Source organism: Triturus cristatus, chromosome 8 (genome assembly GCF_964204655.1).
Source record: "Triturus cristatus chromosome 8, aTriCri1.1, whole genome shotgun sequence".
Classification (NCBI taxonomy): Eukaryota; Metazoa; Chordata; class Amphibia; order Caudata; family Salamandridae; genus Triturus; species Triturus cristatus.
The window spans coordinates 1,261,145,510-1,261,169,346 of NC_140591.1; the positions used below are offsets into that span (position 1 = coordinate 1,261,145,510).

General features: G+C 51.6%; 1 protein-coding gene across 3 annotated transcripts in view; it reads left to right on the plus strand.

The window, feature by feature from the left end:
- Window positions 1-23,837, plus strand: part of KDM6A (lysine demethylase 6A) — a 1,084,836-nt gene that overhangs the window by 925,039 nt on the left and 135,960 nt on the right. For all 3 annotated transcript variants that reach the window (XM_085622961.1, XM_085622962.1, XM_085622963.1), the window contains one exon: window positions 22,548-22,689. In XM_085622961.1, coding sequence (XP_085479087.1) covers window positions 22,548-22,689 — 142 coding nt within the window. The remainder of the gene's footprint in view (window positions 1-22,547; window positions 22,690-23,837) is intronic.

The following is a 23,837-nucleotide window of genomic DNA, read 5'->3' on the forward strand; positions in this document are numbered from 1 at the left end:
GGTCGTCCATCTTGTGTAATCTCCCTCTTTCTTCGCTGCTTCGCAGCCAGTTAAGTCCATTTATTTCCTTTCTCTTGATATGAAGGATTTAGCTTGTATTGGTATGGTTCTGCGTAGCCCACGTTTTGTTAATCGGCGCTGAGGGGATCGCTTGTGTCTGATTGTTTCACCTGCCTTTTCTATTGCAGATTCCCCTCACGGCCGCAGGAGTGTTCCTCGCTTCTTACGCGGCTGGCCCGCTTGCGGCGGTGCTTGACGCCCGCCAGGGGGAGCTCTCTAGTCTCGCTGCTTCCGCGGCGCGGTTCCTTAGAGGAGCCGCGCTGCGTGAGCTGCATCGCTGGAGCCTGTCCCCCTGCCGCCACACCACTAAAGCCCTCCGGGGTCTGTATTTTCCACCCTGAAAGACTCTTGAATGCCCGCTGGGGTCAGTATTGGCGGTTCGACCGCGGAATCGCCTGAGTGCAGAATTGCACACTTTCAGCTTCAGTGTTAGTTTTTTAGCGCGCCGGGTGGCGGATCGGCCTCGTCAGTTTGTGAAGGCCATCGCGCTCGGGACAGGTGCAGTCCCTAGCAGTTGTTGCACCGCGCCCAAGAGCTTTGCAATCCACAGGTCTGCCCAAATACGGTCCAGGCTCAGCCTGCCTAGGTGCCTGTCAGGGTTCCACTCCCTCTTTTAGATTAGGTTCACTTTAGCAGTGGCAAGATGGAGCAGGGCACTTATAAAGAGGAGGAGTCTGCCCAGTACCTCCCTGTGGATGATGACGACTTTGAAGCCGTGGATAGTTCCATCTACAGATGTGTCAATGAGGTGGTAGGCCCCATGGAGGAGCGCCTTTCCAACCGCGTTGTGGCAGAGTGCACCAAGTTGGCCCATCTAGGAGCACCTAACCCCGCGCCAACCCCGCTGGCAGTAGGAGGTCCCCCACCTCCTAAGAAGGTATGCGACGAGGGTGTCTCGGAAGTGGCACAGGGGGTGGACAAAGGCACCTTTGAGCGCCTGAGGAGCGCTTTCTTGGCTAAAACTGTCCCACCTTCCCCTGCGCAGCTTCCAACGCCAGAGCTGCAAGGTTCTACAGCACCTGGTTCCCCATCTAACGGCGGAGGTTCCCTGACGGATTCGGGCGATGAGGGGTCTTCACGTTCTTGGCGCCCGGCCAGTTCGTCGGTCACGTTACCGCAGGATGCCACAGGTATGCTGGATCCAGATAAGATCATGCATCCGCGTTCCGCAGCCTGGCCATCTGGGGTTAAAGTGGCCAAGTTTGTGGCGGGCCGTCTCCGCAAGCCACTAGAAAAGGAGGCACGGGGGTGCCTCAGGGCTGAGTGTCCGTGCCCCACATTGGAGGGGAAGTTAGCTCTTCCTGGTCAAGTACATGAAGGACCCCCGCAAGGGAATGGATCGTTCCTTGTGCTCCTGTCAGGATAAACTCCTGGACGCCATAGGTCCGATGACGAAAATTCTAGATATGGCGAAGGAAGCTAAAGTGACGTGCTCCACCATATCCCCCGACGTCCTGTCGAACTGGGCACAGAGGGCGATAGTCTTTATGGGTAACGCCAACTGCGCCCTATCGACGGCGTTCCCTTCTAATAAAGCTGGACCTTCGGAGGCAGGCACGGTTGCTCTGGGGGGCCTGTTCGGGGACCCCTTCGTAAAAGAGTTGGACAAATTTGTAGCCACTTTTACTTCATTGGACAAGGCCCAGTCCAACATAAAAAGGGTCTTGCAGACACGTTTCTCCCAGGGGGCCGGACGCGGTAGGGGCCGCACGATCGGCCGTGGCGGACAGCAGAACGGTAACCAGGAACAAGGCTCCGGGCGAGGGCAGTACAACTCCGCAGCCTATTACACCAACTTTTACCCCACCAGGGGACAACGCTTCTGCGGCCGGGGCGGCTTCAAGAACAACTCTGGTGGTGGCCAGACAAGCGGTAAGTGTTATGCCTGCAGAGCAAGTGCACATTGGGGGTCGCCTAGCGGCCTTCCAGGATGCTTAGGTGGAGCTGATGTCAGATGCTTGGGTCTTACAGACCATCAACGGTTTTCACATAGTTTTATGATCTGCTGCGGCAGGAGCTTCCGCACCCCATTTCCTTCTCCGTTGCCGATGCCCATCTGATCGACGAGGATGTATCTGCGCTGCTCAGGAAAGGGGCCATTTGTAGATCAGCGCTGCACCCCAACGGCTTCCTCAGCAACATTATTCTAGTGGACAAAACCGATGGGGGGAGACGCCCGGTAATCCATCTCAAAGAGTTCAACGGGTGGTTGATCTACCGGCATTTCAAAATGGAAGGAATTCATCTCCTCCGGGACGTTCTCCTTCCGAACGATTGGATGGTCAGGTTGGATCTAAAAGAAGCCTATCAGGTGGTTCCCATCCATCCTCCGCATCGACTGTTCCTCCAGTTTCTCTTGAGGAGTCAAATTTACGAATTCACCGCCCTTCCATTCGGGCTTTCTTCAGCACCATGGTGCTTCACAAAGGTGCTTCACCCAGTGGTAGAGTTTTTACGGAGTCAGGCTGTGCGAATGATGGTGTACTTGGACGACGTCCTGCTCATGGCTCAGTGTCCCCAGAAGTTGACAGCTCCTCTGCAACAGACGGTTGCCCTCTTGGAGGGTCTGGGGTTTGTCATCAACGGGGAAAAGTCGGTCCTTTCACTGACTCAGTCTCTGGTTTTGCTCGGCTTCGTCGTGGACTCTATCCACTCCTCCTTGAGTCTACCGTCTCGGAAGATGGCCAAAATTTGGCACGTGTTGCGGCAGACCATCGCAAGACCCATACTTCTCTCCGACAGATTGCCCGAGTGGTAGGTCTTCTTTCCTAGTCAATTCAGGCAATCTTTCCGGGTCCCCTTCACTATCGTGCCTTGCAGCTCCTAAAACGCATCATCTCAGGAGAGGTCTGTCATACGATCAAACGGTTCTTCTTTCGGCAGAGGTAAAAGAGGATATGTCATGGTGGCTGACCCACATGGAGCCCTGGAATGGCAGAGCAATCTTCGGGTCAACGCCGGATTTGGTTATAGAGTCAGACGCCACCAGGTCAGGATGGGGCGCCCGTTGCGGAGAATTCTCCACAGGCGGCGTTTGGTCGTCAGAGGAGCAGAAGTTGCATATCAACTGCTTAGAGCTCCTGGCGGGATCGTTTGCAGTTTGTTGCTGGACCAAGGACCAGGCGAGCTCATGTGTCTTGCTAAAGATGGACAACGTCTCTGCAGTCCGTTACGTGAATCGCCGGGGGGGGGGGGGGGGGGGGTCCTCATTCCGGAGCCCTGGCGGACCTTGCAAAGGAGTTTTGGGACTATTGCCTGACTCAGCACGTCTCTGTGACAGCGAAGTATCTCCAGACCAAGGCCAATCAGGTGGCGGATTGGCACTCCAGGTATCTGACGGATTCCAGCCTATGGAAGCTGGAGTTTCAGGTCTTCAGGTGGTTGAACGACCTCTGGGGGCCATTCTCGGTAGATTTTTTTGCGGCCCGCCGGATCACCAACTTCCGCGTTTCCTCAGTTAGAGGCTCGATCCCCTAGCAGAGGCCACAGACGCATTTCTCCAGGACTGGAGCCAGGAAGAGTGGTATGCATTTCTGCCTTTCTCTATGGTGGTGAGAACGACAGCCCGGGTCCGGCACCTGGGGACAGAGTTGGTGATGGTGACGCCGTGTTGGAGGTCTCAAGTTTGGTTTCCAGTTCTTATGGAACTTTCTTGGGATTCTCCAATCCTACTCTCCTAGCTCTCTCATCTTCTTCTCAATCTGGACGGGAAGCAGCATCACCTCATTCTCCAAGGCTCTCTCCGCCTCATGGCATGGAGGGTATCAGGAGACGTTGGTCGCTCCCAGGTCTTTCGGGACCGGCTCAGACACTCTTGTCTAAGGCCTGGGCGGACAGTACCTCAAAACGCTATCTGTCCTCGTGGACTAAGTGGGGTGCGTTGGTGTCTTCGACGGGACTTGGATCCCGTGGTCGCAGGCGTCGTTCACATTTTAAACTTCCTTGCAGAATTGGCAACGGATGGTCTGGCGTACCGGTCTATTAATGCAGCATGTTTTGCAATTTCAGCGGCTCATTGTGAGCACCTGTTCGTCTGTCGGCTTTTGCGGGGCATTCGCCTATCTTTGCCCCCAGAACCATGATATTCTGCTCTGTGGGACGTCAATTTGGTTTTAAACTTATTTCTGTTGTGGCAACACAACAAGTATCTTTCCTTGAAGCAGCTTTTGGCGAAATTGGCCATGCTTTTATGCCTGGTTTACTGTCGCAGGGTTTCTGACGTCAGGGCTTTGGACATTACAGCACTAGTCTTCTCCCCGGACGGGGTTACTTTTTCAGTGGGCCGCCGTACCAAGTCTGCGTCTGTTAAATGGTAGCGGCAGTTTCAGTTGATAATCTTTCAAGTATTTGCCCGGCGGTAATCGCCTCTCATACCACTCGATAATTTACCAATAAAAGAGGCAGGCGCCGGAGACTGGAAGGCAGGAAACAAAGTTTTATTCCGTCGGAGCAGAACACATCAGATCAGACAGCAAGGTATCGTCACGAGGTGCTCTAACTGCATCTCTGAGACCTGGTCTCTTATACACTGGTTTATTGCTTTATTACACATAGTACATTCTTGAGATTCCCTTGATGCCTGAAAGAACATCCCCTGAAGCCCCGGCTCAGATCCGATCCCACACATAGATACAGTAGAAGTTCCCACCCTACCCGCAGTGGGAGATGGCTATCGCGCAGTAGGGAATTCCGCTAATTCCCGGGGGTGTGTGCAACTGGCCGGGTCTCAGGGGGTAGGGGCTTTGATCTACTGTAATCCCTTTGATGTGGGGTGTTTCCCTTACAGTAGGGGCAGTAAACTGCATCCGCAGGGCTAGGTGATGGCCTGGTACCAGTTCAGACAATGGGGCGCAGAGGAAGGGGGTTATCAAAGGAGAGGCATGACCATGTATGGGTTGTCGGTTGGAAGTGGTTCCGTAGCAGGGTCGCGCAGAAGGAGAGGGTTTATGGCCTGTATGAGAGAGCGGGGGTGGCCGGCGCGCGGGGGATGCTTGCAGCGCCAAGGGAAAACGCTGGCGGTCGAGAGTGAGCGGGGAGAGAGCGGGGTGCCTAAAATGGCGGCCGTGCATTCGTTGTGCGTGGCGCTGGGGAGAGGCAAGATGGCGCAGATAATGTTCAGTTTGCACGCTAAATTTCCACAGTCCTCCCTTTTAACATGTCTCGCCAGCTTGCCTAGTTTGGATCTATCCCCATAATACCCCGTACCTCCACCTCGTTCAGAGCTTTCATCCGCTCAGTTTCAAAGTCCAAAGTCTTAGGGCAGATGCAGTTCATAAAAAGCGAACATAAAGGTGGCAGACACTGAATCCCCAAGCAACATCCACATAGTAACACAATCGGTATCAGGATAAATGAAAACAGTCTCCATCCCCAACCTTTAATAGTGTCCCAAAACCAACTCCCCAGTGACCATTCTTCTTGTTCTTGATGAACCTCTGCGGACAGTCTGTGGAGATGTTCAATTGCTTTGTAGACTGAGGGTGAGTTATCCGATACGTAGGTACAACAGCTGGACCCAATGATGCGGCATGCTCCTCCACGATCTGCCAGAACCACGTCTAGAACAAGGCGGTTCTGGAGAGCCACCAGGCGGACGGCCTGAAGCTCAGCGGTGTTGTTGGCGAGGGCGCCAGCTGTAATGTTCATTGCCGTTTCGACTGCCTGGGTTAAGTGGCGGATGGCACGGCTGTTTGCCATCGGACCCCAGAGTGGAACAAGGCCTTTGACTGCGTCCATGAACTGTGCTCCGGTGGAGTCGGCCTGCACAATGTCTTTGGCCCGTTTCTGTCGGTGATGGTTTGCTGGAGCCACATACGTCGGAGGAAGGACAAAGGCGATGTAGCAGGTGCCTCCCCAACCTTTCGGAAGCCAGGTGTAGGCCTTAGTACCACAGACGAAGTACATATTCGGGGAGGCAACAAAGGAGGGTGGGTCAACTGAGTCCAATGTTCGGGTGATGAGGCAGGAGCTGTGGCCCACCAGCTGTGCCCCCAGGCCTTCGAGGCATACAGACCCAGTGATGTTGATGACGGACAGGGCCACTGTTAGGGTGGCGGCCGTCCGTTTCCGGAGGTAAGAGAAGGTGGGTCTGGCTGGATTGTTGAACACTTGCATTTCAACTCGTTCTTTGGCAGGGATGTCCATGTGAAAGGAAGTGTTCGATCTCAGAGGGCAGAAGAGGGCAGAAGTTCTTCCAGTTTTGTTCAGCCAGAACCCATGGTAAAAGTGTGACATGGTTCTGCCGGAAGTGGCATTGTCCTTGTAGCTTTCTTGCAGGAGGATTAGCCAGGCGAGGCAGGAACCATGGACAGAAAAAGGTGAAGGGATGAAAGGGATAGAGTGTCCAGTGGCATGTGGTAGCAGTCCACAGATCCAGCAATTAGTGGCGTTGGTAGCAAGATTGTGTTGGTGGAGCAACTGTACAAAAGAGTTATTCCAGAACTCCTTACGCCTTTCTCGGAGTTGGGGTGAAAGCGAGATCAGATGATGTTCTTTCGTGGTGGTAGGTTGAACGGTGGTCAGTAATGTCTTATGAGCGGGTGTGCTCTCCTCCATGATCCAGAAGGTGACCATGAGGAGAAGGCAAAAGAGAAGGGTAATAAAAAGTGCAATAGTCTTTAAGCTGTGCATTCGGTCAGTCTTTGGGTTTCTGTAGTGGATCTTCGGACGTCCGGTTGCTTCCATCATCTTCATGTCGGGCGCTTCCATCACCTTCAAGAGACTCGGTAGCGGGCAGAACCACAGACTTTGTTTTAGTTTCTCTCCTGGTGGCCTTTTAGGTGACTAGGCTACCGTTCTGAGATTTCCACTTAGCCTGTGGTCTGCTTAGCCGAAGTTCTCTCCTTTCGTCGCAAGTTATACCCTTCTTTAGATGGCACAGTGGGATCGGGATATTCAATCAACTCAAGTGTCTCTGTATCCGGGCCGCGGTTCAGGGATGGTCGGTCTTTGTCCAGTAGTTCCTCTTGGGTGGTGATGTTGTTCGTGGTTGTCAGGGTCGGTGATACCTTCTTGCAGTGGTGTGCATGCAGCCAATTGCGTTTCCCCTCCACTCGAAGAGCTGTTCGGGTGGTGATCAGGACTTGCAGGGGGCCCGTCCACCGGGGCTCCAGACTCTTGGTGCGCTGGAAGTTACGCACTAAGACGAAGTCACCGGGTTGGATGTCGTGTCCCGGGCCCCTGGAAACATCGGGAATGGCGTGCAGCACCTGCTGGTGGATAACAGACAACGTCTTAGTTAGGTTATACAAATAGTCAGACATGAGGACGTCCGGGACGTCGTGGATGGATGATGGTTTTGGTGCAGTCCAAAGGTTCATGGGCCGCCCAAAGACGACCTCGTAGGGGGTTAAGTGGTGTTTGGTGGGGGTGGAACGCATTGATAGCAATGCTAGTGGGAGAGCGTCTGGCCATCTTAGTCCTGTGGTGGCGACTATTTTTGCTATCTTAAGCTTCAATGTGGCATTGTGTCGCTCAACCAGGCCTGCAGATTGGGGATGGAAGACCGCATGGAACTTCTGTTTTACACCCAACCCTTTTAAGATGAGTTGGATAACTTCGGCTACGAAGTGGGGGCCATTGTCGCTCCACAAAATTCGACAAAGGCCGTATCGGGGGAAGAATTCCTTCAGTAGTACTTTTGCGGTAGTCATAGCGGTGTTATCATGGGTCGGGTAGGCTTCCACCCACTTGCTGAAGGCACATACAACGACAAGCACATACTTTAAACCTTGGCACCTTTCTAGCTGGACGTAGTCCATTTGTAGGACTTCAAAGGGGTGATTGGGGACCCCAAACCCTCCCCGGGGTACAGCAGTTCCTTTCCCAGGGTTGTGTTGGAGGCATACTAGGCATTGTTGGACCAGACGTTTGGCTGAGTCTGGTATTCTGTCGTTGTGCCAGACTTTGGAGATGAGTTCGATCATGGGGGCAGACCCTATGTGTGCGGGGGAGTGTGCCATGGTCAGCATGGGGATCAAGTATGAGTCGGGTAGCAGCCATTTGTTCGAGTCTTTAGTTCGCCAACAACCGTCATCGTCCTTCAATCCTACCCGGGCCCATTCAGTTAATTCGTGTGGTGTGCTGGCTAGTTGGATATCCCTAATCGTTTCCCTAGCATCCTTCCATTTCTCAGTTTGTGACCTGGTCACGTACATACGGGTCGTGGACCTATTCTCGGCTGTGGTTCGGGCAGTAATGTCAGCTAGTGCATTTCCCTGACCTATAATGTCTGTCACCTTCTTGTGTGCCTGGCATTTGATCACAGCTAACCGTGTGGGGAGGAGGACTGCTTCGGTCAGGGCAGAGACTAGGTCTCCATGCAGGATGGGTGTGCCATGAGAAGTCAAGAATCCCCTCTCTTTCCATAAGAGCCCGAAGTGGTGAACTACCCCAAAGGCATACTGACTGTCTGTGTAAATGTTTGCGGTTGTCCCTGCTGCCAGGATGCAGGCTCGTGTGAGGGCAATTAGTTCAGCCGCCTGTGCGGATCGCTGTGTGATGCGGGCTGTCTCAACAACTGTTCGAGCTGTGGTGACTGCATAGGCAGCTGAGGTGGTGCCATCAGGGAGCTTGATGCATGAGCCATCCACCCACAGTTCTCCGTCAGGGTCCGGGAAGGCAGTATCCCGGAGGTCAACCCTACTCTTGGTTTGTTCGTCGGTGAGGGTCACGCAGTCATGTATAGGGGATGCATTGGGGTCAGCGTCAGGGAGAGGTAGTAGAGTAGCTGGATTCAGAGTGGTGCATCGTTTCAATGTGATATGGGGTGCAAGCAGAGTCAGTTCATACCCAGTCAGTCGTGCGCTAGTCAGGTGTTGAGTCTTGGTTTGGTTCAGGAGGGTATCAACAGCATGGGGTACCAATACTGTGAGAGGGTTCGAGAGCACGATCCCCTCACTTTGTCGGATAGAGACAGCAGCGGCGGCTACTGCTCGAAGGCAGGCGGGCAAGGCTCTGGCTACGGGGTCGAGAGTGGCAGAGAAGTAGGCACAAGGGCGTTGCTTAGGACCTATGACTGGGTTAGGACAGACAACGCACATCCCTCCCTTTCGTGGGTGTAGAGGGAGAAAGGTTTAGTGTAGTCTGGGGTTCCTAGGACTGGGGCCGAGCAGAGGGCGTCTCGTAATTCTTTGAAGGAGGATTGGCATTCGGGTGTCCAGGGGAGGGGGAAGGGGACATCCTTAGTCAGCAGGGAAAGCAGAGGCTTTATGGTGAGACTGAAGTTTGGCAACCACTGTCGACAAAAGGAAGTGAGGCCCACTAGGGATCGTACTTGCTTCTGAGTTTTGGGAACAGGGGTTTCTAGGATGGTTTGAATTCGGTCAGGGGTAAGTTTCCTCCCGTCTTTGGATAGTAGGTGGCCTAGATAAGTTACCTGGGGCTGGCAGAATTGCAATTTCTTTCTGGAGACCTTGTGACCGTTCTCCGCAAGGAAGCGGAGGAGGTGAATGGTGGCTGTGACGGCAAGAGGAGTGGTGTCGGCCGCCAAAAGAATGTCATCGACGTACTGTATCAATACCACTCCATCGGGCAGTTGGACTGCATCCAGTTGCCTCTTGAGGGCTTGGCTGTAAATACTGGGACTCTCAGTGTAGCCCTGGGGTGCCCTGCAGAATCTGTACGAACGGGCTTTTAAAGTGAAGCCGAACAGGTAGCGGCTGTCTGGGTGGATGGGGATGGAAAAGAATGCGTTCTTGAGGTCAATAACAGTAAAGATGGTGGCGGTGGATGGAATCAGGGTGAGGATGGTGGTGATGTCTGAGACTACGGGGTACTGGGGTATGACTACTTTGTTAACCTCTCGCAAGTCAACAATGAAACGGTAGGCTTTCTCATCCCCCTCGCCTTGCTTCTTTACAATGGGTAGGATAGGGCTGTTGCAAACATTACTCACTACTTCTTCTACCACTCCTGCCTCGACCAGGGACTCGATGATTTCCACCAATGCCTTCTCGCCTTCGGGTGATATCCGATACTGTGGAAGCTTTGGGAGCACTGCGTCCGGTCGGACGGTTATGTGTACCGGGTCGATCACCATGCGCCCTACATCTGAGTCGGTTTTAGCCCATAGATGTGAAGGTAATGTGTCGAGTAGGGACATATCAGCATCGGTTATAGAGAGCATACGCCGAGTGTGACAGGGTCTGGACAGATCTGGGTTATCGTGTAGGATGACTCGAACTCCGTCTGGGGAGCATCTGATAGTGGCTCGAAAATGTTTTAGCAAATCAAGTCCCATAATAGCATCGGGGGTGTTGGAGGAGAGCAGAAAGGTCGTGTCAGTGGTGTTATCTTCTAAGTCAAAGGAGATTGGTGCTGATAAGGGGTTAGTGGAGGGCGTTCCGTCAAAGCCTATTGAGGTTACGTGTGAGCCAGACAAGGGTGCCCTAGGAATCAGTCGTTTAGATAGCGCACTACGTGTCGCCCCAGTATCTACCAGGAATGGAGATTTTGTGCCCAAGACCTTAGCGGTGACGTAAGGACCTTGCTGGTCAACACGGAGTTCGACTGGATCCCTCCCTTGCCCCTGGCGGTCCTATGCGAAGTCATGAGTGCTCTCATAGTCGGACTGCTGACACTGGTTTTGGCGGGGGCGATCAAAGGTGTTTGGTCTGCCTGGCCTGTCGTTGATGGTGTTGTTCGTGTGCCCTCGTCCCTGTCCTCTATTTCTGTGGTCGTATGCTGCGTCTCTGGGGTCCCTATTCTTGTTTATTTCCAGAAGGACCGGGCACTGGGATTTCCAGTGTCCGAACCCTCTACAGAACGCACATTGATTTCCATCTAAGTCTCTCCGTCCGTTGTAGGGTGTAGGTGTATGGTCTCTAGGGGGTAGCTTTCTAGGGGCGGTTGGTTGGTAATTCTCTTTTGGGGGTTCCCTTCCTATGGTCACCCCTTGCAACTGCGCTATCATCACCCTCTCCTTTAATTCCTTTTTCTTCTTCTCTGACGCCCTATCGTTCTCGTTCTTCTGATTTTCGTAGTATTGGGCCATCTGGAGAATTGCTGCGGGTTTGGAGGCTGCCCAACTACTCTCGCTGGTCTGTAGCTTCTGGGAGATTTCTTGAGACAGACCCTTTACATAATTCTGGACAAAGAGGTGGTGTCCGGTTGCGGTGGTCATGTCTTGGCCACTGTAATCGGAAAACACAGTCTCGAATCGGGAGAAGTATTCAGACACATCCTCCTGGGGTTTCTGGCGGCAAGCCGTCACTATCGACCAGTCTACCTTTCTTTCTGGGATTAAAGTCTTCAGCTTTTGTACAATCTTGTCTGGGAGCTCTAAGATGGCTTTCGGGGGTTTCTGTCCAGGTTCTCGCTGTTTATCTATGGTATCGAGTTGTACCCAGGTATATCCGAACGGCTCAGCGTGGTCAACTTTCCGGATTTGTTTCCACACATCAGCCGGCAGACATAGCCCAAAGAACAAGTCGATATCTGCTAACGTCATTATCGTTGAGCCTAAGGCTGTGCCTAATTCAGTGTAGAAGGCAGTCGGGTTCTTTCTCAAGTCGGGTAGGGTCTTTCTAAAGGTCAAAATATCTTGCCGGTCCCACGGCTGGTAGACCCAGTTATATACAACCCTTCCCTTCGCATCTTGGTGGTTGATGTCGTCGTGCGTTCCCTGACCCCGTGGGGGGACCCAATAGGGGGCAGCTTCTTTAATGGGCATCATGGCATCGGCCCTTCCTCCCTGGGGCTTAGTTGCTATGGGGGTTTCTGTTTTGGTTGTCTGTCCATGTTCTTTAAGGTGTCGGTAGACCTCGAGTGTACGAGTGAAGAGGTTCGTTACATCGCCCTCTCTTTCTTCCCCAATGTCTACCTTCCTATATAGGGCCGCTAGGCCTTCGGGACCTTTATCGTGGTACCTATCCTCATATGTATTCAGGGTGTGATAACAGAGCCGTACGACGAAGTGTCGTCTGCGGCTGTCGGCATACGATTTATACACGTCCGTTATATACTCCTCACTTTCTTTTCGCTCCACCAGCGTCCCTACTATCTTGTCAATTCCTGCTCGTTCATCTTTAGTTAACCGATTCATTCTGGTGGACTCTTTCTTTCCTATCTCATGGTCGTCTAGCGTTGTAGTCGACGTTAGGTTCAGTACAAGAGGCTCAGCCGGCGCGGAGGCCGTGAGGGCCGAGGCCCCTGTACTGCTTTCGTTCGTGTTCGGGGGTTGTGGGTGTTGCACTACCGATTGGGAGGGTGCATACGGAGGGGGCATGTAAATGGTCGGGGGACCTAACAGTAATTCGTCATTCGTTTGCTGCTTGGAGGACAATACAGGGTAGAGCAAAGAAGGGGTCCTAACAGCGTACTGGCCTGAGGTTTCGGGCTCCTGTCTTAGTTTAGTTTCCCTTCTCTCCTTTATGTCTTCTTCTAACTTTTTAGCGGCTAGGTGAGCTGCCTTTCGTAATTCCTTTTCTGCTTTTACTTCTTCCCTCTTTTTCCGTTGCGTCGCTTCTTTGCGCCACATGCCAATACTGTCAAGCATAGTAGGCGTCGTCTTATTGCTACGCAGAGCTACTTCTAGCGCTTCTATCTTGCGGTCGTCGAAGGATCCCATCAGTGGCCACTGACTTTCGGGGTCCTTCTTGGTATATTTATGCCACAGCTTGCTATAAGCTACGGCGACTAGTCCATATTTAGTGAACATGTCCTTATTAGGGGTGCCTTCCAGTGGAGCCGGGTGGTTCACCTCTAATAAGCGGTCCGGGCAGAACCAACTACCAATCAGTGGGGAGAAGATAGGCATGACGGGTTTCAACGGGGACAAAAGTCAGCACTACCTATCTTTTCACTGCTTGCAAAGACTAGACAGAATATCTCTATTCTTCGTTATTTGTAAGCAGAGAATACCTCCAAAGAACCAATATCGAACAACTAGTGTTCGGACAATCAATCAATCAATCAATGGGGAGATAAAGATAGGCACGACGGGTTTCAACGGGGACAAAAGTCTGCGTTACCTACCCTTCACTATTTGCAAAGACTAGACAGAATATTTCTATTCTACGTTATTTGCAAACAGAGAATATCTCAAAGAGCACTATTCTTCAAAACAATCAATGTTCGGACAATCAATCAGTGGGGAGATAAAGATAGGCACGACGGGTTTCAACGGGGACAAAAGTCTGCGTTACCTACCCTTCACCATCTGCAAAGGGAGAGAGAGAGAGTATTTCTACTCCTCCCCGTTTGTAGACAGCGAATATCTCAAAGAGAACAATCAATGAGCACAATCAATGAGCAATACTAGTATTTCAAACAATCAATCAATTATTTCGCACTTTTGTCGTATTTCACGACCTTACCCGGACCGCGTGGACAGTTTCTCGTCTTCCGCCTCCAGCGCCCGATCGTCCTCTATTCTCCGTATTTGCCGCGGCACTCCTGATGGTTCCCAGTCAGGACCGTAGATCACTCGAGAGAGGTCTGCTCGGAACCAGTGAAGTTCGGATGATCGGCTGCCAGACGAGGGTCTATTGGGCAGGAGCTCTCCCGATCGTTGCAGTCGTTCACTCTGTCGTCGGGACCTCTCCCACTGGATCCACGTGTCGCTGATGGGCCCCACGTTTGGGACGCCAATTGTTAAATGGTAGCGGCAGTTTCAGTTGATAATCTTTCAAGTATTTGCCTGGCGGTAATCGCCTCTCATACCACTCGATAATTTACCAATAAAAGAGGCAGGCGCCGGAGACTGGAAGGCAGGAAACAAAGTTTTATTCCGTCGGAGCAGAACACATCAGATCAGACAGCAAGGTATCGTCACGAGGTGCTCTAACTGCATCTCTGAGACCTGGTCTCTTATACACTGGTTTATTGCTTTATTACACATAGTACATTCTTGAGATTCCCTTGATGCCTGAAAGAACATCCCCTGAAGCCCCGGCTCAGATCCGATCCCACCCTACCCGCAGTGGGAGATGGCTATCGCGCAGTAGGGAATTCCGCTAATTCCCGGGGGTGTGTGCAACTGGCCGGGTCTCAGGGGGTAGGGGCTTTGATCTACTGTAATCCCTTTGATGTGGGGTGTTTCCCTTACAGTAGGGGCAGTAAACTGCATCCGCAGGGCTAGGTGATGGCCTGGGACCAGTTCAGACAATGGGGCGCAGAGGAAGGGGGGTTATCAAAGGAGAGGCATGACCATGTATGGGTTGTCGGTTGGAAGTGGTTCCGTAGCAGGGTCGCGCAGAAGGAGAGGGTTTATGGCCTGTATGAGAGAGCGGGGGTGGCCGGCGCGCGGGGGATGCTTGCAGCGCCAAGGGAAAACGCTGGCGGTCGAGAGTGAGCGGGGAGAGAGCGGGGTGCCTAAAATGGCGGCCGTGCATTCGTTGTGCGTGGCGCTGGGGAGAGGCAAGATGGCGCAGATAATGTTCAGTTTGCACGCTAAATTTCCACACGTCCAGGACAATTTCGTACCCAGCCTTTCCAGATGTCCCCAAGCTTTGTGTGGTGAATTGCCTTAAAACATATGAGGACATGATTCTTGAATTTCGTCCTCCGGTCAAACAACAACTTTTTATCGCACTGAGGGAAACCGCATAGAGTAGTCTCCTCCCCCACTATAGCCAGGTGGGTGCGATGGGTCATGCAGGAGGCAGGAATTGACACAAAGCTATTTGGAGCTCATTCGGCCAGGGGCGCAGTGGCCTCTAAGGCTTTTTCCCTAGGAGCCAGGTTAGAGGACCTTATGCGAGCAGCGTACTGGTCCTCTGATTCCACCTTTAAACGCTTTTACTTCAAACCAGTGGTGGATGTAGCTCAGTTGGTGGTAAGTAAGCTTTGAACTAGCATAATCTGAGCCTCCGGTCCTGACATACAATCGAAATTTGCCTACTATTTAACGGTAAGTTTCAATTCTATTATGCACACGGAGGCGAGGATTATCCCACCCGGAGCATCTGCCTGGTCTGAACCCACCCGTATCTGAGTAAGCAATCAGTTTTGATAATCCTTTGCTGTTGACTGTGGACTAGTTTTGGTTCAAGGTTGTTATGGACAATGTGGTAATAGTAGCATTGGTCTTGTGGATTCTTACGTGGTGTCTCTTTTAGGGAATGACGGTTCAAAACAGGACCAGTGATCGGATGGCGTTCTCGCCCGAAGAAAGAGGGGGGGGATTACACGAGATGGACGACCTTTCTATCCAGTACTGACACTATGGAAGGACTGCTACCTCATCCACCTATGGACTGATGGGATTTGTAGTCTATTGACGGACTTTGTTGGTTTTCTTCTTATGTTTTTCCTATGCTGTTGGGACAAAAAACGTATTTAGTGCTTCTCTGGCTGCTGTGTTTTGGTTCTGTAAAATAAAGCGTGGAAAGAAAAGCATAATCCTCGCCTCCGTGTCCTTAATAGAAGTGAAACTTACTGTTACTAAGCTAGGCTAATTTCGATTCTCCAAATAACTCAGCGACTCAGTCCATACCATGTACATACTTTGCTCAACCTACACACACCTTAAATCTATCTGAAAGAAACACGTAGTAATAGATTCCTTAACTGCGAATATCCTCAGGCGTCGGACTGGATCCGGAAAGTTTTGTGTAGCAGTACCTCTGCGCATCAGTAGGTGGCGTCGTGCGGCTCCGCGTCCGTCACTAGCGTCGTAAGTGCAGAGATGAAGTCACAGAGACTACTTAGGCGCCAACCATGCGCGCTGACGTCAGTTCTTTTTCCGCGCCAGCAAGTGTAGATCCGGATAGAGCACGTACCTTAGTCACTGTTTGACTACTCTTTTGAGACTTTTGTCTCCCACTTTTTTCTCCTGGAGCACGTAGGGATGCCTGGATCTAATTCTTGTGGTGCCTGCCGTCGCAATATGTCGGTGGCGGACACCCATGATGTTTGCCTCTACTGCCTGGAGACCGACCACGAATCCCGGTCCTGCCGGGACTGTCGGGCCATGGTTCCGAAGGCCTTGAGGGAGCGGTGCCGGAAACTGCTGGAGGCCCGGTACTCGTCCCAACGCCGCTCCAGGTCCAGGGACTGTTCCCGGGACCGCTCGCGGGGCCGCAGTCGTCGCCCCTCGGGCTACAAGTCTTCGCCCTCGGATTCCGGTAAGCGACGACATAAAAAGAAGTCGAAGAAGCGTGTTTGCTTTCCGATGTCCCCCGTCGGTCCTCGGATGTGGACGAGGGGGACAGGGGTTCTGCCCCTGCGGCTCCCTTGGAGCCTGGGAGTCCCGCGGCCTACCCGGGTCCGTCAGCGACTCCCGAACAGGTGCAAGAGTTTGTTGCCACCATGGGCCGCCTTTTTAGGCCTCAGGCTCCCACCGGTGTGCCTTCGAGCCCCGCAGTCCCGTGTCCAGATCCTGTTGGCCCGTCGGCGAATCCAGCTTCGGCGCCACAGGATCCTGCGACGTTGGCCCCGGCGCCACTAGGTCCAACGCTGCCATCTCCGGCCCCAGTTCCACCCTCTGCTCCGCCCCGGCACCGCAGTGGGTGCCCTTCGTCCCGCCCTTGCCCCCATTCCAGGACTGTTTTGTTCCGGCCTGAGATCCGCACTGGGACGTGGTGCCGGCTCGGCCTAGGCCGGCGCCGGTCCCAGTGCCATTTTCGACACCGTTTGTTTCTTCTTCGACCCCAGCTCTGCCGCCGCGGTCTGTTCCCCAGGTGACTGAGGTGGAGGACGACTGGGAGGGGTCCGAGGAACCTCTTGCCCATCAGTGTGACTCCGAGCAGGACTGGGTGGATGACTTGGAGGATGCGGGCGACCTCGACGTCTCCTCTGACCCGGGGTTTGCCTCTCCCCCGCCTACCATGGAGGAGGGCGCCTCCTACACGATGGTGCTCCGTCGGGCAGCTGAGGTTCTAAACCTTGACCTCCCTACGGTGGCCCTTAAAAGTAATCTCCTCACTGAGGTGCTACAGACGGCGTCCACTTCGTCAGAGCCCCTGCTTCCATTTAACGATGCCCTCACGGATGTCTTGTTGGGCACTTGGTCGCGGCCAGCCACAGGGGACCCTGTGGATAAGAATGTCACCAGGCGGCACCTCCCGGCACCTGGTGACCACGCTTTTCTGACCACTCATCCTACGCCTGAGAGCCTGGTTATCCAGGCCTCAACATTGCAGAGTGCCTTTCCCACGGCTCTGCCTGAGAAGGACTCTAAGAAGCTTGAACAGTTCGATAAGCGGTTGTTCTCTTTGGCCAGGATGGGGCTGCGGTCAGTGAATACTGCCTGCTTATTGGGCCGCTATTCCCACGCAGTGTGGGATACGGTTGCGCAGGTGTTGCCTCAGTGCCCTAAGGAGACCAACGCTGTGCTGTCCCAAGCGGTTGCTGAGGGTAAGGATGCGGTTAAGTTCGCCATTTGGTGTTGTTTGGAAACCACGGACTCGCTGAGTAGGGCGATTTCTAAGACTGTGGTGCTTCGTCGCCACGCCTGTTTGAGATCTACTGGGTTCTCGCCAGATGTCCAAAGCTCGCTCATGGATATGCCTTTTAATGGCACTCGCCTGTTTGACGATAAGGCCAAAAGTGCACTGGAGCGTTTTATGGACTCGCGGGCCACGGCCAAGTCCTTGGGTCTTTCTGCAAAGAGCCCAGCCACTCCTGGCTTTCGATACTTTTGTGGCCACGGCAGGGGCGCCCAGGCACGTTCCTTCAGCAAGCCTGTGCAGAACCAGCCTCAGCGCGGCAGTGGCTTCCGCAGGGCCGGGTCTGGGAATCAGCGTGGGGGTCAGTCCGCTGCTTCTACCTCCAAACCTTCCTAATCCGAGCTTTGTGGAGCACCCCACGCCGGTGGGTGGCAGGATCCGCCACCACCTCCCCAACTGGCGTGATATCACATCGGACAAGTGGGTGTTGCAGATCATCCGCAGGGGTTACTCCCTTCCTTTTCAGTCCTACCCTCCAGCCATGCCACCTCAGTGCCACCGTATGTCGGGGGATCATTTGGTACTTCTCCAGCAGGAAGTCACGGCCCTCTTGGCCAAGGGGGCCATCAAGTGTGTTCATGGGCCAGAAGTAGGGAGAGGTTTTTATTCCCACTACTTTCTAGTCCCCAAGAAGGACAAGGGGGGCCTGCGCCCCATCTTGAACCTCCGGAACGTCAATCGTTTCCTCCGGAAGGGAGAGATTCAAAATGCTGAAACTGGCTGGCTCAGATCCTGGCTGCCCTCGACCCTGGAGACTGGATGGTAGCGTTGGACTTGCAAGACTCATATTTTCACATCCCCGTCCTGCCGGCCCACCGGTGTTACCTGCGGTTCACGGTAGGCCAGGAGCATTTTCAGTTTGCCGTGCTCCCCTTCGGCCTTACCAGCGCCCCTTGGGTGTTCACGAAGGTGATGGCGGTGGTCGCAGCTCACCTGCACAGGTCGGGGGTGTCTGTCTTCCCTTACCTCGACGACTGGTTGTTGAAGGCGGACTCGTCCCAGGCAGTCGTCACCCACCTTTAGACTACGGCCGACCTCCTGCATTTGCTGGGGTTCTCCATCAACGTGGCGAAGTCGCACCTGAGTCCCTCTCAGAAGCTCCCCTTCATCGGAGTGGTTCTGGATTCAATGCTGCTTTGGGTTTATCCTCCCGAGCAGCGAGTCCGGGATATTCAGGCTATGATTCCGATCTTTCAGCCTCTGTCCCGGGTTTCAGTCAGGATGACCCTCCGGCTGCTGGGCTTGATGGCATCCTGCTTGTGTTGCATGCCTGATTGCATAGGCAGGCTCTGCAGTGGGACCTGAAGTTCCAGTGGGCGCAGCATCAGGGCAACCTGTCCGATCATGTCCAGTTCTCGGAGGGCGCTGCACGACAATTGCAGTGGTGGCACACGAATCGTGATTGGGTTAATGGCAGATCACTCTCCCTTCCCCAACCGGAGCACACAATGGTAACGGATGCGTCCCTCCTGGGCTGGGGAGGCCACTCGGGAGAGGCGGAGATCAGAGGACTCTGGTCTCCGGCGAAGTCCCGGCTCCATATCAACCTTTTGGAGCTTTGGGCGATCCGTCTTGCACTGAAGGCATTCCCTTCCCTCTGTCCGGGGAAGTGTGGTGCAGGTGTTCACGGACAACACCACCGCCATGTGGTATTGCAACAAACAGGGCTGGGTGGGGTCCTGGACCCTATGTCAGGAGGCTCTGTGCCTCTGGACATGGCTGGAACATCAAGGCATCACTTTGGTGGTTCAACACCTGGCAAGGTTCTCTGAACACCAGGGCGGACGAACTCAGCCGCCGGTGCTTGATGGATCATGAATGGCGTCTGAACTCGGATGTGGTGCAAGGTCTCTTTCAGCAGTGGGGAGATACTTGGTTAGATCTATTCGCTACCGAAGAGAACGCGCAATGTTATCAGTTCTGCTCGTTGGAATTTCCAAGGAGGCACTCGCTACGCGACGCTTTTCGTCGCGAGTGGAGTTGCGGTCTATTGTACGCCTTTCCACCTATACCACTTCTGCCCAGAGTGCTGAAGAAGATTCGGCGCGACTGGGCCCAAATCATCCTTGGGGCTCCGGATTGGGCACGAAGGTAGTGGTATCCCGAGCTACTCAGCATGGCGATCGATCCCCCGATCTGACTGCCTCTTCGGGAGGATCTTCTGTCGCAGCACTAGGGGACGGTCCTCCACCGAACCTGTCCAGCCTCCACCTCCATGCGTGGAGATTGAGCGGCGACAGTTCACAGCTTTCGATCTATCCCCCGAAGTCTGTGATGTCATTCTGGCAGCCAGGCGTCCCTCCACTAAAATGGTATACACCTGCCGGTGGAACAAGTTTGTGCCATGGTACACAGCAAAGTCTGTGGATCCCCTTTCTGCCCCTCTTTCTGAGGTCCTTCTGTTCCTACTATCCTTGGCCCAGCAGGGCTCTGCTCTCTGCACTCTCAAAGGTTATCTTTCGGCCATCTCAGTCTTTCTAAGGCTTCCATATCAGCCTTCTCTCTTTAAGTTCCCGTTGTTAAACGTTTCCTGAAAGGCATTACACACACGTTTCCCCCGTGCCATTCATAATGCCTCAGTGGGACTTAAATCTTGTCTTGACCTTTCTGATGTGCGCTCCTTTTGAGCCCCTTCATACCTGTCCTTTACGTCTTCTCACTCTCAAGACTGCTTTCCTGGTAGCTATCACCTCTGCCAGAAGAGTGAGTGAGCTCCAGGCTCTTTCTTCCTTTCCTTTCTGTTCATCCAGACAAGGTGGTTTTAAGGACCCGTCCTTCTTTCTTGCCAAAGCTTGTCACGCCCTTCCACATCGGGCAGACCATCACTTTCCCCACCTTCTTTCCGCCTCCGCATCCTTCAAGGGAGGTGGAGAGGCTCCACCGTCTGGACCCACAACATGCACTCGCTTTCTATCTGAAGCGTACACAGCAGTTCCGGGTGGATGACCGGCTCTTTGTTGGCTATGTGGGCGCCAAAAAAGGTCGTGCCGTGCACAAACGAACCATCTCGCAGTGGGTCGTTCTGTGCATCAGAGCATGTTACTCCTTGGCTAAGAAGGAGCCTCCTGTGGGGCTGCCTGGCCCATTCTACCAGGTCAACTGCAGCCACTACTGCCTTGGGACGCGGCGTTCCCTTGCAGGACATTTGTCAGGCAGCTACGTGGGCCTCGCTGCACACGTTTACCAAGCATTACTGCCTTGACAGTTAAGTCCCTAGAGACGGCTTCTTTGGCCGTGCTGTTCTCCGTGACTTTCTGGTGTAATCTGTTCGCAGACCCACCACCAGGGTTGGTATTGCTGAGGTATCTATTCTAAGGTAAGGAATCTATCACTAACGTGTCACTTTCAGATATTAAGTTACTTACCTTCGGTAACAATATATCTGTAAGAGACATAGATTAGTTATAGATTCCTCACCGCCCCCCATTCCTCCCCGTTCTGCGAACTGACTTCAAGGCTCAGGGAATCCCTTTTAGGGCCCTAGTTTTGTGCACCAGTGGTCAGTGTCTTGCATGGCTCTGTGCTTCTGGCATGGAAAGTCATGTACAGAACTGACAGCGCCCGAGGGTGGCGTCTATGCAGCTACCGCGACATCATCCCGGCGACCACGTCGCCGATGACGAAGGCGGAGTCGACCGACGTCACCTTCCGAGACGCAGGGGTATTGCTGAAGCAAAACTTTCCGGATCCAGTCTGATGCCTGGGGTAATTCTAAGGTAAGGAATCTATAACTAATTTGTCTTTTACAGATATATCATTACCGAAGGTAAGTAACTTTGACAGATTTTTACATCCATGAAAGTAATCCTGATGAAAACCGCCTCACAAAACTTCATTTTAGAGGAAGTCAAAACGATAAAATACCTTTTCCCGGAAAATAAAAGGATTTTGTGGAAAAGGTAAAGGTTAAATTAAAAAAAACTTTATATTAAAACTTCATATTAGTCTACTGTGAGCCAGAACTTTAAACAAAGACAACACAGGAAGAAAGAAGACAACTCGACAGAGAGGTAAAAAGGGAAAAGGGGTGGACATACAGGATTGAGTAGTGTGGATTGAGCCAAGGAAGATAGAATTGTGAGTAAAGCGGGAGAAGGAAGCAGCACAATGAGCCTGGATCATATAGGTACGGGTGAATGGATCAGGAGAGGCAGGGGAATCCCCCTTTAAACAAATGAAAAGGACAAGAGTGGTTAATGGAAGAACATGCCTTAACCGAGCCCACAACGAACTGAAGAATTACCTTTTTCATCGGGCAAGGCTTTCACTGGGTTAGTTTCGTCAGCCTGCTGACTCTTTCTTGATAATAAAAAAAAGATTGTCAAGATTGGTTGGCGAGAATGTTTCACCTGTACCACTTTCTTTAGTTTGTGTTTTCCTCTGAAGCACATATATCCATTCTGTTAAAATAGCACATGGATCTATAGAAAATCAAAAGTTGTAGAATCTTAAATTACTTGTACTTACTTACTTGTAGTAGGATTCTACAGCATTGATATGTTCTGTAGATTTACATTTGGTGTTACTGTCCTCCTCGATCTGGTTGTTTCTTTAGATTTGCTCTTTTCCTTTCATGTTCATTTTAGACATTTACCAAATTCCTCTCCATCGTTATTTTGGAAAATGCTCTTGTTTAAGTATCTTCAGTAGTGAAAAAGAAAAAAAAATTGTGACTAACGTAAGTTCATTTTATAATCCCTCAAGTCCTATTTGTGTGTATTGTTCTTTAACAAATCTTTTTAATATTTTAGTTAACAAGAAAGCTTGATCGTCACAAATAGTGGCTACATCTAGCAGGAACATTTAGGGGCCCTTTTCAAACAATTCTTGAAATATTTAAGCTCAGTTCTTTTGTTCTGATGACATAGGGACATGACCGCGTACCTTGATCTGGCTAACATTGTGAGCGGTTTTGGAGTGCAAGTGTTCATCACAGAGATGCACAGACAAAAATATATATAAATATTATGTAAACCACAAAATTCTCCTTTCTTGATGATTCATTTTTCAGCATTTGATGTTCCAAGAGCATAAAACTCTTGAAGTTAAGTTTACGAACAAATATATTTGATACATCTGTTGTATTGTTTTTTGTAGCTTACCAATATAAATTGGCAGTGGAAAGATACGAATGGAACAAATTACAATTTGTAAAATCTCTAGTTCCAATGGTTCATCTTTCCTGGAACATGGCACGCAATATCAAGATATCAGATCCAAAACTGTTTGAAATGGTCAAGTGAGTAAACTACCTCGGCTATTGTTTTTTGTAAATCTCAATTTCATTCCAGAGTTTGTGACTATAGTTTTACAATAAAACAGCATGTATTGCCAAACACACGTCGTATCATGGTGTGATGTATTGTTCCCATGAGATTACTTAGTGTCTTGTTTTTCAGCATTAGATCTTGCATAAATTCACAAACATGAAGTTGTCAGAATGGGAGATGGTTAACAGCAGTGAAAGAGAATACGCTTGCTTTATGTTGCACAATGTATTTCTTCCTCTTTGTATGATCTTGTAAAAGTCTGAAGCACATGAGGAGGCTTTGAACTCCACTCTTAACTTCTGAGACTGCGCTACTCAAAACATTCAAGTGAAAGTATATTGTGCTCTTTCTGAAGTACATAATTCTGGACTATAAGACATGTTTCATACTGCTAAGTGTTATGCCTGATGAGGAAAAAAACTTTTTTAAGCTTTGATTGGCTTGAAAATGTAAAAAGGTCCTTCTTTAAGCCCCTCAAAACATGTAAGGCTAGGAAGTTGTTGTTGGGATGACCCCATATGGTATTTTTTTAAATATATTTTATGCTTTCATCCAGATCACATGCAAGAATGTAAACTCTTCGAGAACTTCTCTACAAAATTTTAGCAATGTGAGACATTAGCCTTAATCTTCCGAGAGAGGATTGCTCAGTGCACCGATGCCTGCACTTTCTAAACTGAGCTTGAAAAGCAGAGATCCCAGGAAATAAAAAGGTGAAGGCCTAGATATCACCTGGGCCACCGATACATTAATGTACCCTCTGCTGGAAAACTCACTGTAGCTCTTTTCAGTATTCAAGAAACTGGTTTTTAATTAAAAAAAAAAAATACATATATTTTTGATGGATACATCTGCCTGCATAGTCTTAACATCTTAAATCTCCCCAGCTGCTGAACTGGATCAGTAAAAGGTTTCCTGCGTCAGTAGTTGGCACTCGGCTACATCTTGATGTCTGGTTCCACCTTTGACAAGATAACACTGCACGCTTCCATGAGCATCCGCAGTGACTCTTAGAATGTTTTACACCAACAAGATTAGATTTTTGCAGTGTTGGGCAGTATGGCTTCACCAAGAAAGTCAGAATTCGAACCCTGTTTTCTGCTGTGGATAAATGTCT